The sequence below is a fragment of the Chiloscyllium plagiosum genome, unplaced genomic scaffold, assembly GCF_037043375.1.
Source record: "Chiloscyllium plagiosum isolate Xiang-an unplaced genomic scaffold, Cpla_swu_hap1 HiC_scaffold_10, whole genome shotgun sequence".
NCBI lineage: Eukaryota > Metazoa > Chordata > Chondrichthyes > Orectolobiformes > Hemiscylliidae > Chiloscyllium > Chiloscyllium plagiosum.
In genome coordinates, this window is record NW_028270148.1 from 69,041,802 (window position 1) to 69,054,595 (window position 12,794).

The 12,794-nt window shown below is 39.3% G+C and overlaps 1 protein-coding gene across 6 annotated transcripts in view; it reads right to left on the minus strand.

The window, feature by feature from the left end:
- usp34 (ubiquitin specific peptidase 34) overlaps nucleotides 1-12,794 on the minus strand; it is a 381,006-nt gene that overhangs the window by 75,443 nt on the left and 292,769 nt on the right. For all 6 annotated transcript variants that reach the window (XM_087991428.1, XM_087991429.1, XM_043696074.2 and 3 more), the window contains 2 exons: nucleotides 12,443-12,523; nucleotides 12,151-12,236 (listed from right to left, as the gene is read on the minus strand). In XM_087991428.1, coding sequence (XP_087847554.1) covers nucleotides 12,151-12,236; nucleotides 12,443-12,523 — 167 coding nt within the window. The remainder of the gene's footprint in view (nucleotides 1-12,150; nucleotides 12,237-12,442; nucleotides 12,524-12,794) is intronic.

The window sequence follows — 12,794 nt, forward strand, 5'->3', positions numbered from 1 at the left end:
CATCAGGGATCTAGGTTTGATTCCAGTCTCGGGTGACTGTCTGTGTGGAGTTTGCACATTCTCCCAGCTTTTTTGTAGGTGTCCTCCGGCTGCTCCGGTTTCCTTCCACAGTCCAAAGATGAGCAGGTCAGGTGATTTGGCTATGCTAAATTGTCCATAGTGTGACATACATTAGTCAGAGAGAAATGGGTCTGTGTAGATTACTTTTCGGAGGGTCGGTGTGGACTTGTTGGGTCGAAGGGCCTTTTTCCACACTGTAGGGAATCTAATCTAATCTTTCAAGAGCAACTAGGAAGGCCAACATGTTGGCCAACCAGCCAGCAACATCCATGAGCCATTAGTGAAAAAAAATCACTTTCTGCCATATTTGATCATAGGATGTGGGCAATGCTGGTTAAGCCAGCAATTGTTACTGATTGGGGGTTAAAAGTCAACTATAAGCCGTGGGCCTGCAGTCACAGGGAGGCCAAACTATGTAAGGGTTGCAGTTTCTTTCTCCAGAGGACTTCAGTGAACCAGATATGTTTTGCCAACAATTGAAAATGGTTTCAGGCTCATCATTAGACTCTTAACTCCAGATTTTTTATTGCATTAAAACTTCAACATCTGCCATACGTGAGATCTGAACAAGGATCAGAACCCAGAACTTTCCCTTAGATCTTTCGATTAATAGTTTTGTGATAATGCCAATGCCTTTCCTTTCAATACAAACTTATGTAAGACAAGATTAGTGACATTAAGAAAGTCAGCACTGCTTTCACAATACTTATTAATATACATAATTGAAGATGGAAAATCAATTCATATTTGGCAAGCAACAAATACTTGAGTAGATTCCTGTAGCTTCATTTTTCGTGAAAAGAAAACATTTCCAATTTTCAAATAATACCTTTTAAAAAAAACAGAAATGTGCTAAACCTGACAACAGCAATAACCACTTCTATTAATTACAAAATTTCACAACAAAAATTACAGATGGAGGCAAATATGAGCAACCAGACCTTATCTGAATAGTCAAAGCCTAAAAGAAAGTTTTCCACTGACTTTACAAGGCTAAATGTGATACCACTTCCCAAAATACAAAAGATGTAGCATGATCGATCAGGTTCTGACTATTAAACACATCTAGTAGCGTTTTCATTTTGTTTGAATTTTACCAATGTAGTATAAAACTCTGCATTAATTACTGATGGGGAGAATCAAACATGCAACACTGCTTTGATCTGTTAAATAATGTGAAAGCAGTAAAGCCTATTGTTTCCTTCTGTACCATAGAGTCATACAACACAGAGACAGGCCCTTTGGCACAAACTGGTCCATGCCGACCAAAATGTCCATCCACACTAATGCCATTTCCCTGCACTTAACGTGTATCATCCTAATCCTTTCCTACCCATGTATTTATCCAAATGCCTTTTAAATGTTGTTAATGCACCCACCTCAACCACTTCCACTGACAGCTCATTCCATAAGCGTACCACCCTGTGTAAAAAAAGCTGCCTCTCGGGTTCCCTTTTATTCTTTCCCCTCTAACCTTAAACTGATGCCCTCTAGTCCTCAATTCCCCAACCCTAGGAAAAAGATGGAATGCATTCACCCTATCCATGCCTCTCATGATCTTGTACACCTCTATATGATTCCCCTCAGTCTCCTACACTCTAAAGAAAAAAAGTCCTAGATTGTCCAACCTCTCCCTATAACTCAGACCTTTGAGTCCAGGCAACATCTTTGTAAATTTCTTCTGTACTCTTTCCAGTTTAGTAACATCCTTCCTATAGCAAGGTGACCAAAACTGAACACAATACTCCAGTGCAGCCTCACCAATGTCCTGTACAACTGCAGCAGAACTTTCCAACTTCTATTACTCAATGCCCTGACTGATGAAGGCCAGGGTGCCTTCTTCGTTGCCCTGTCTACCTGTGACTCCACTTTCTGAGAACCATACACCTGAATTCCACGGTCCCTCTGTCCCACTACACTCCTCAAAGGCCCTACCATTCACCATGAAACTCCTACCTTGATTTGCCTTTCTAAAACGCAAGACCTCACACTTATCTATATTCAATTCTATTTGTCATTTCATCTCCTGCTGCAATTTCTGATAATCTTCCTCATGTCCACGATATTGCCTATTTTAGTGTCACCTGCAAACTTACTAATCATGCCTTGTACATTTTCATCGTCAAGATGACATGTTCCTGCTGGACCTTATCATAGTTTAAATCCCCCTCAGAAAAACCAAACACCACAACACAACCAAGTAGGTGAAATCCACGAAAATAAGGATATGCAAGCTTTGCTGAAAAGCTTCTATCTCATGAGATGGTGAGATTGTAACTTTGTGTTAAAGCATCCTGGGATATAGTTCAGGGGCTTATTCTACAAATGATAGTAAGACTTGAGAGGTGCAACATTTGCTAATATCCGTATTTTCTGGACCCTCTTTTCAGCCTTCTTCTCTTTCAATTTCTCCTTGCTTCTTTCAATGGCCCTCTAACTATTCGACCATCCAGAGGTTTCGCAATCTTCCAGTCACCCATGTCAATGTACACCATATTCATGGCTCACTCGCAGTTTGATTTGAAGCAGAAATATGGATGCATAGGGGATCCAGACTTGGAGTCCAAGTCATCATGCAGTAGGTCTTAGGGTAGCAGAGATCTTTGGGAGCAGACTGTCAACCATGTGATGCACGTACCTGAGGCTTCACAAATGTAACTGGCTTTGTAGTAAGTTTATGCTGATGCAATTAGCACGCACGAAAACATCATTCCACAAATGAGATGTTGAGGATTTTAAAGTGTACTTCCATTCTTAAGATAGACAAGTACTAACTGAGAATTTCAGGTAGGGGATATCTGCAAGATGCTTCCTATTTTAAAAATGCGTTGCAACCATTTTTCCACAAAAATAATTCAGTAAGAATTACTTTTAATGCTTATTTTTTAAAATGCAATGGTCCTCTCATGATTTTAAAACAAAACAGCTTGACAAAGATCAGTTTTATATAGCAAATTTGCTCCCCCCACCCCTGAGACAAAATAATAAATAATCCATTGGCTTGCCTAGGGCTGGAGAATACATCTTGCCCAATGTGGTAGAAGATCCAAAGCTCTTAGCCCATTTTATGTGCAGAGAAGAAACCGATATTAAAATGGCAGCATAAAAATTTAAGTTAAAAAATATCCCATTAACACTGAGTCAGAGTCAGTTAAGTCAAGCAAAGCCAGTCACTGAAATGGGATAGTTGCTTGTTTATGAAGCACTGTGAAGACAAATTGTATCAACTGAATTAAGTCCGATTATTATTGTTCTATATGTTTGCTATATGTACAATAAAGCAACTTAATGATTCAACCAAATCTCACCTCATCCAGTGTCAAGTGCCCCACTGGAGAGATGGAATAAATAAAAATGTATAAAACACTATGGTTCAAGACACAAATTGGGATCAATTGTCACAACCTTCAGGTCACATTTCTGTGAAAGTTTAGGCAGAGTGAATAAATTCTAATAAAAGTAAGGCCTTTACAAAACAGACAGATGCTGCTGAACCACAAGCAAAAAGGTCCATTTTGCAGATTCTAATAAATATTAGCTAAACATGGGCAATGAGAATCAAATTATTTTCTCTCATCTAATATTCTAAGGATTGAAGAAATTGATCGGAAAGGTTGGATTGTATTGAAAAATCTCCAAGACACAGGTCCATAATCATTTCTGAGGAACAAAATCAGAGTAAACTTTGATAGCAGAACCATAAATGGATTCACATCTGAGTATTCCACAAAATAAAAAGCAACTTTGCACTCAACAGGTACAAAAGAAAGAAAATAAACACCCAATTTTGATGATGGCATTAATGTCTTACTTAGGGTTGGAATTATGGAGTAGCGAGTAGTTGTTGCAGCAAGTGGCAGTTTATTTTAAAAATCATTTATCTTTAGACCAGGAATTAGTATTGAGTTCTAGCTAAAACTGACACTATACATCATCACTGTGACACGCAACTGCTGTGATTACTTTCAGACCTAAAACTGGAGACTTTGAAGTGAAATCCTATAGGAAGGACATGTTTCATGAGGGAAAAGATGGAGATGTCACAAAATTCAACTTCACAATAAGGTAGAAGATCAGGTTTACAAAATGACAAAGACATGCAAATGGGAATTAATTAATTGTTAGACTCTGAACTCTCAGCAAGATGCTAGCACATTTCTTAATTATCAAATAGTCTGGAAATTTTTATTTTTAACCCTGATTTGGTATTTACATGGAATAGATTCTCATAAAAGCTGGCAGCACTGTATGAAAGAACCAGGTGAAAACCTGATGATTCACAAGATCTTTACCCATGAAGAAAATGATCTGATCATTCTCAATCTATCCACCAGCATGCTAGCATCTCTCCCAGTGCAGCACCAAATTAATGAACTATTCCAGTATTATCATCTCCACTTTATAACTGAAAATCTTGGGCAAATGAGGACATTTAGCCTTTAACAATTTTGACTTGTGATTAAAACCCACTCCCTCAAATCCATCTTCAGCATATTTACCATCTCTTCCAAATTACAATCAGTTCTGAAGAAGGCTCACTGGACCTGAAAAGGTGACTTTGCTTTCTCTCCATAGATGCTGCCAGATCTACTGAGTTTTGGCCCAACAATTTGCGTTTGTATACAATTCAACACTTTTGATATGGTTGAACATTGTTCTGCATATACGTAGAGTGAACTTTAGTGCCAAATGATAGGTAGGAAGTAAAAAACAATTTAATGTCAAACCTGACCCAACACAGAAGAGCAACTAATCTACTTTTAGGAAAATAGTTTGTCAGTATGGTTTCTTTATCTTAATAGAATTTATTTTAAAATTAAAAGAGTCTGAACATTTGGTAACTACCTTAGTTTTAAATTTCTAGTCTATACAGCCTATTGTGTGGAACTTTTACAACGTGCCTTTGTAAGTCATGGTAGACCATGTGGAGCTTGCTAATTCCACTGGTGTTGCAACTTCCTCCAAAAAATCAAGAAGGATGGTCACATAAGATCTTCACTGCTTGAATCTATATCAAAATGATATGTCCCAATCATTCTCCTCTGTTTTTGCTATGCTCTGCTAACCATAAAGTGAGAAATGGGCTTGTTCATTAATGATTGGTAATGAACATTCTGCATTGATGACTCCTCAGATATTGAAGGTGTCTATGTCCACATGCAGCAAAACCTGGAGTGATAAATAACATGAGGCATTCACACCACACAAGTGCCAATCAATCAGAATCTAGCCATCAACTCTTGACATTCAATGATATTTCTATTATTGTTCCCCGACTATCAATATCCTGGGCTTACTCGTGACCACAAAATGAACAGTATCAGCCATATAAATACTGTTGCTCAAGAACAGAACAGAGTCTGGAAATTCTGTAGCAAGTAACTCATTTTCTGAGTTTTCAAAGTATGTCCAAAGCATAAGGATAAAATAATCTTGCCTTGAGCAAGCTCTAAAAACTTAAAATAAATTTGATATCAGATAAGACAAAGCAACCAACTTGATTAGCATTCCATTAATTGCCTTCAACATTCACTCCCTCTATCATTGATGCACAATGGCAGGAGTGAGTATTATCTACAAGATACACTGTAGTAAAATCACCAAGGCTGCTTCATCAGCATTTCTCAAACCCATAACCTCTACTACATAAAACGGTAAGTGCAGCAAATGCATGAGAACAACATTAGAGTGTTTCTCTCCAAGTTATGCACAATCCTCATTTGGAAGCAAACTGCCACTTCTTTACATACTAGTGTCAAAATCCTGGAACAAACCCCTTGCCCCCCCCTTCTCTCTAACAATGCTGCGAGTGTTCCTAAACCTTATGGACTAGAGGCACACCATCACCTATTCTGAGGACAATTTGGGATGGGCAATAAACGTTAGCCTAAACAGTAATGCATATATCACAAGAATGAATAAAGTTGCTGTAAATATAAATGACTGGATTTAATTTGAGATAGAAGAGAGTCTGGGGGCAATTTATTCACACAGGGGATGGACAGTGTCTGGAACAGGCTGCCAGAGGCAGTGGTTGAGGCAAGTACAATTTCGACATTTAAGATACATTTGGACAGGTACATGGATGGGACATGGAGGGGTATGGGCCAAATACAGACAACGGGACTAGCTTAATTGTGAAAACTGAGCAGCATGGAAAAGCGGGGCTGAAGGGCCTATTTCCATTCTGTAAACCTCTATAAAAACTTACCAGATCACTGTGCATGTAACCCAAATTTACTCATGATAATTAAGAAAAATGCTGAACTTTATAAAATAGAAATTAACAAATTCACCATACTATGACATGAGCACTGCTGTACCAATACTTATTTATGGATTATAATTGGGCTGGCACAAGCAACAAAATATTAAAATCACATGCCACATACTTCTCAGAGGCACAGGATTCTTATAGAAAGAAACCAACTGGCTCATTGTGTATCCGCCAGCTCTCCAAATGGGCAAATTATAGTAGTTTTGTGTTTACTTACATAAATTTACCAATCTCACACCAGGACTGGTAAATGGATACAGGTTTTGTTTATTTGAAAACCTGTTACAGGATTACTCAGGGTGTTACGGTGGCTCAGTGGTTAGCACTGCTGCCTCAGCACCAGGAACCTGTGTTCACTTCCAGCCTCGGGCAACTGACTATGTGCAGTTTGCACATTCTCCCCTGTGTTTGCGTGGGCTTCCTCAGTGTGCTCTGGTTTCCTCTCACAGTCCAAAGATGTGCAGGTCAAGTGAACTGGCCATGATTAATTGCCCACAGTATTCGGGGGTGTGTAGGTTAGGTGCATTCGTCAGGGGAAATGGAGGGGAACATTCTGGGTGGGTGGGTTACTCTTCGAAGGGTCAGTGTGGACTTGTTGGGCCAAATGACTGTTTCCACACTGTAGGGATGCTATGATTCTATTCTATGATAAATAGACATGTTACAAAAGTTCAACAACTATTTTTAAAGGAAAACACAGCAACATTTCTTCACACTACATGCTGCAAGTTAGACTAACAATGGCTGCTAATCACATACTCCACACCCTGGTTACTTGATCATTGGCATGTTTCCTTCTAAACTGATATCATGACATCCCCTTTCTCTAAGATAAAATCACACACATTAATTAAAATACATATGCATTATAATTGTTGTGAAAATAATAACTGAAGAACTTGAGACTTTTGAGTGCCTTTGTAATATTAACTTGTCAGTGTGTTGTTATTTTACAAATTGTTGTTACAAATTGTACAAACTAATGATTGTGGAATACACACCACAGACATAAGTTCACTGAGTTTACCTGAATATATGTTCAATGCATAATTTGAGTGCTAAGTGTTATATAGTTGTCCAATTCCCCAAGTTAGCTTCTGTTTTTGTTTTTCACATGTAGTTCTATCAGGTGTTATGATCTCAAGATTTAGGTTAACTGCAAGCTTGTGATACTTCAGTGGGTGACCAAGTTCCCTGGATGGGATATATGACTTGAACCTTTTAATCTACATGCAGACTTAGCAGTTTTGTGTTTGGGTTTCAGTTGTGTATGGCATTCATTCTCCATTGTTTTACAAGAAAAATTCCCTCATTTGCTGATAAATTAGACAGGTGATGGCTCAGAGACGTCGTCTTAAATCAACCTTCTAAACAGGCTTTTCACTGGTGACAGTAAGCTCATATCTAGAAGTGTTATTCAAAAGTATAGGATAGCAATACAAGATCCTGTTTTTTCATCTTGTATTTCACAATTAGTGTTTCACAAGTGCTAACCATTTGCTTGGTGAGACTGTTAAATCTGGGACAGAGTGTTGAAGCTGTCATAAAGTTTGTACCTCATTTGAAAGGTTGTCTCTGAAAGTCTGACAATGTATTGTGATCAGTTATGTCACTTCTTCTGGTGCACGGAGCAGAGAGTATTCAACTCCTTGTGTCTACCATGGTTATACTTGAGAGATCCTTCAAATGTCCTATGACTAAAACTTGGAAGAGCAGTAAGTGACTACAGGAAAATCATATTATCATAGAACGCCTGAAGCACAGAAGGAGGCCACCAAAATCCATTTCAGTGTTGGCTCTGAAAAAGAACTACTCATCACAGGCAATCCCTACACTATCCCCAAAGCCCTGCATATTCTTCGCTTTCAGATAATAATCCAATTATCTCTTGAATGTCTCACTGTTTTCACCACACTCTCAGGCAATGTTGCCTCTAAGCTGTGCACCTGCTCGACACACACTGTTCCACGGTTCCACACACACTGACTTTTGGTTTGGAATCCACTGCCTTGGAGGTCTACAGACTAGCAGGAAAAATTAGAAGGAACACAACTCTCAGGCAGTATATTCCAGATCCTAATTATTCTAAGAATCACAGAAGTGTAATGGTGCAGGAGTCGTCCTTTGGTCTGCACTGGCTTGTTACCTACTGCTAATCTCCTGCTTTTACCCATACCCTTTTTTTAAAAATTGTTATATCATTATTTTTAATCCAAGTAATTAACTAAGGCCCTTTCAAATGCCTCCATCACATTTCCAGATAATGTGTTCCATATTCTAACTACTCCTGAGAAAAGTTTTCCTCACTTTTGCTCCTTTGATGAGCACGAACAGTTTCAACCTATCTAGTCTATCATGCCCTCTCACGATTTTGAAAACCTCTCTTGAACTGTCCTCTTAGCCTTCTTCGCTCCAAGAATAACAGGCCAAACTTCTTCAATCTATCCTCATAACTGAAGTTCCCCATCCCTGGAACCATTCTTGTAATCCGCTTCTGCACTCTCTGCAATGTGATCACATCCTTCCTATACTGTGATGCCCAGAACTGTACACAATACTCCAGCTGAGATTTTAATACTGTGTTGATATAGCTTTGTTTTCCAATTACCTTACATCTGTGCACTCTGGCTTTTGATCATTCTACCAATGGAACAATTTCAGCCTACTCTCTCCAGATTCCTCGTAATTTTAAATATCTCTATGAATCTTCACTTCGCAAAGGGTAATAAGTCCAACTTCTTGAATCTATACAACTGAAGTTCCTCATGCCTGGAAACATTCTCTAGAATCTAGCAATGTCAAGAAAATCTAGAACAAGTCACTTATAAGTTAGTTAAATTGTCTTGTTAAGCAGGGGCCTGTCTGGGCTGGCATTTAGCTGTCAATCAGCTGAAAGCCCTTTGTGCAATTGTTGTTAATCACTGCAGCAGGAAGCAGAGCTCAGCGAGCTGGTGACTCATCAGTATGTATCTTTTTCAAAAAAAGTAATCATTTTTTCTAATCAACCTGCTCAGAGATATTAATACACACCTCTGGAACAGATGGGACTTAAACCTGAGCTTCCTGGTTCAGGGGTTGGGACATTATCCCTGTGCCGCAAAAGGGCTCTCCAAGTCTCTCTAACAGAATTTATGTGAAATACATGGCCAATAAGGAGCACTAGGCCAGTCTATGTCAGAGTAAGTACTTAGCAATTTGATACAAAGAGGGATTTTTAACTGCATAAGGGGAATGGAACGTTTTAAGTAACTTTTACTGCAAGAGGTTTAGATTGCTCAGTTCAGTGAAAGGAGAGAAGGTATCCTTTTATGAGCAGCTGCTGTGAGGAATTGTATCTTAGACTATTCAAAATTCATTGATTTTTAACGGTTTAAAACAACCTAGCACAGGAAAAATAAGTTTGCAGTAAACAGTACCAAAGAAAAGTATTTTGGTTTTCATTCACTCATGGAATGTGAATGGGCCAGCACTGAATGCCTATCACCAGTTGCCCATGAAAAGGTAGTAGTGAGCTGCCTTTTTGAACTGCTGCATTCTATATGCTATATGTAGATCCACAGTACTGCTGGGACAGAATTCCAGGATTGTGACCCAATGGTACTGAAGGAATGGTGAGTGGCTTGGAGGTGGACCTGCAGATGTTGGTATTACTATGTATCTATAGCTCTTGTCCTTCTACTTGGTAGTGGTCATGGCTTGGAAGTCTAAGGAGCCTCGGTGAATTTCTGCAGCGCATTTTGTAGATTGTATACACTGTTGCCACTGGACATCAATGTTGGATTGAATGACTGTGGATGTGGTGGCAATACATCAGGCTGTTTTATCTTGGATGGTATCAAGCTTCCTAAGTGTTATTGCACTCATGAAAGTGTAGAGTATTTCAGCACACTCAGCCTAGGGGTTGTAGACAGTGAACAGCCTTTGGGAGTCAGGTGAGGTAACCTCTGCAGGATTCCTAGCCTCTTACCTGTTCTTGTCAATTTATTTATATGGCTAATCCAGTTGAGTTTCTAGTTAATGGTATGAATGTTATCTTCTAATCTTCAGCCTTTTCAGTTATTGTCAGGTCTTCCTACATTTGGGCATGAGCTGCTTCAGTACCTGAGGAATTACAAATTGTGCTGAACACTCTACAATCATTGAATATCCCATTTTTAACCTACAATGAAGGGAAGCAGCTGAAGATGATTAGACTTTGGACACTACCCTGAGAAACCCCTGCATGGATGACATGGGAATGAGGTGATGGACCTCCGACCACCACAATGAACGTCCTTTGTGTCAGATGTGACACATCAGTCCAAGATAGAAGCATTTGCAAAAAAGTTTTGTAGGAAGTGTCAAACGGATGATCTATTCTCCAATGGTCCCCAGCATTTCACATGCCAATCTTCAGTCAATTCGATTCACTCCATGTGGAATAAAGAAATTACTTCAGTGACTGGATAGTGGAAAGTCAATGCGCCCTGACACCATTTCAGCAAAAGTATCAATGGCAGGCTGCATCTGAGGGTCTGGAAAAGCTGGTCAGGCAGCATCTGAGGTGCAGGAGAATCAACATTTTGAGCATCAGCCCTTCATCAAGAATAAGGCTTGTGGTCCTAGAAGGGGGTTGAGAGATAAATACGGGGGTGGGGGGAAAGAGATGGGGAAGGTAGCTGGGAATGCAATAGGTAAATGAAGGTGATAGGTTAGAGTGGAGGATGGAGCGGATAGGTGGGAAGGAAGATGGACAGGTAGGACAGTTCAAGAGGATTGGAAGCTTGGATCTGGGATAAGGTGGGGGGAGGGGAAATGAGGAAACTGATGAAATCCACATCGATACTGTGTGGTTGCAGGGTCCCAAGGCAGAAGATGAGGCGTTCTTCCTCCAGGTGTCAGGTGGTTAGGGTTTGGCAGTGGAGGAGGCCCAGGACTTGCATGGCCTTGGCGGAGTAGAAGGGGGCGTTAAAGTGTTCAGCCACAGGGTGGTGGGGGTGTTTAGTGCATCTCAGGGACACTGATCTCTAGCATCTGCAGTCCTCGTTTTCTCCTGGAACTGAGACTCTCGTCCCACATCCTTATGACTATGATTTGATAATTATTTTTGCTTCCTGGGGCTATAGTGTAGTATACAATTTCTGTTCAAATCTTGCCTGAGGCCTCACCTGTTACCTGCCCTTCATTCAAGAGAAATTATACCTCTGATCATTAGTGGTCTATCTATCTTTAACTACAAAGACTTGCCAAACTCGTGCCAAGATCAGGAAATGATTGCATGTTTTGACTATTTGAAGATCTGTTGTAGGATTTATCTGTTGCAGATAAATTTGTTACAGACGTTCAGCAACTGATAAAGAAAACCATAGCTACATTCCTACATACTGCATGAACATTAGACTGAGTGGTTGTTAGTCACATGTTCGACATCCTGATTTCTTGTTCATTAGCAAAATTTCCCCCTAAAGTGATAAGGATAGTGTACATCATGTATGAATAAAGAGTGAGGGAAAGAATAAGAATCTGAGGTTAGGGCATTCATTTTCTGGAAGGATTGCAAAGTGATGGTTTTGGTCTTGTTAACCTGTTAAACTTGAGGAAATGCTGTTTACAAATTGATGTGAAACAAGTAATTAGCCCAGTTGATGAGAGCTGGAATAAAATCAAAATGCCGGAAATACTCAGATCAGGAAGTGCCGATGCAGATTGACCTGAAACACTAACCTTATGATTATTCATAGGACGAAAAAGCATTGGTGTTGTTTCAGAAGGAAATCAAGGCTTATATTTCATTAAATATATTCTGAAATATAGAAATTATTTTTTGTCATTACCCATCTTCCATTCCAGGTTGCAGGTAGAGGTGTGCGTGCACAGGCCTGAGTCGTTGAATCACATGAATGCACAAACGCTGGAACATCTGCAGAGCCCAAAGTAAGGTGCAAAGGGAGAGGATTTTATACATTTTATTTCACATCTTACGTTTTAAAAAATTATTACCAAAGATATTAACAAGTATACAAAACACTCAAAAATAGAATGAAAGCAGTATCTGAAATATGTTTAAAGTATCAAATAGTCTGTCATTAATTACTATTACACTAAATGAACTAAAGCACTTCATACCTGTCTAACAATCTGATTTGGACATTTAATGAGGATTTGCATTGGCCACCAATCATCATCTGCCATTCGGTCCAAAAACCACTGTACAGAAAGAGGTCAGAATTTTGAAATAACACGGACAATTTCTGAACAAAAGTTCCACATTACAATTTTCATATTTCATACGAAGCAGTGAAATTATAATATCAGTGTAAATTTATCATTGCTCCCACTATCAGGCACATAAAATTCAACTCAAATAATTGTATCTGGACTTGTCAGGAAAGAAGTGTAGGTGTTTAACATTCAGGTTGTGTGTCACAATCAGTAGCTTGCAGTTCAGCAGATTATAGAGGACATGGCAGCAACAATT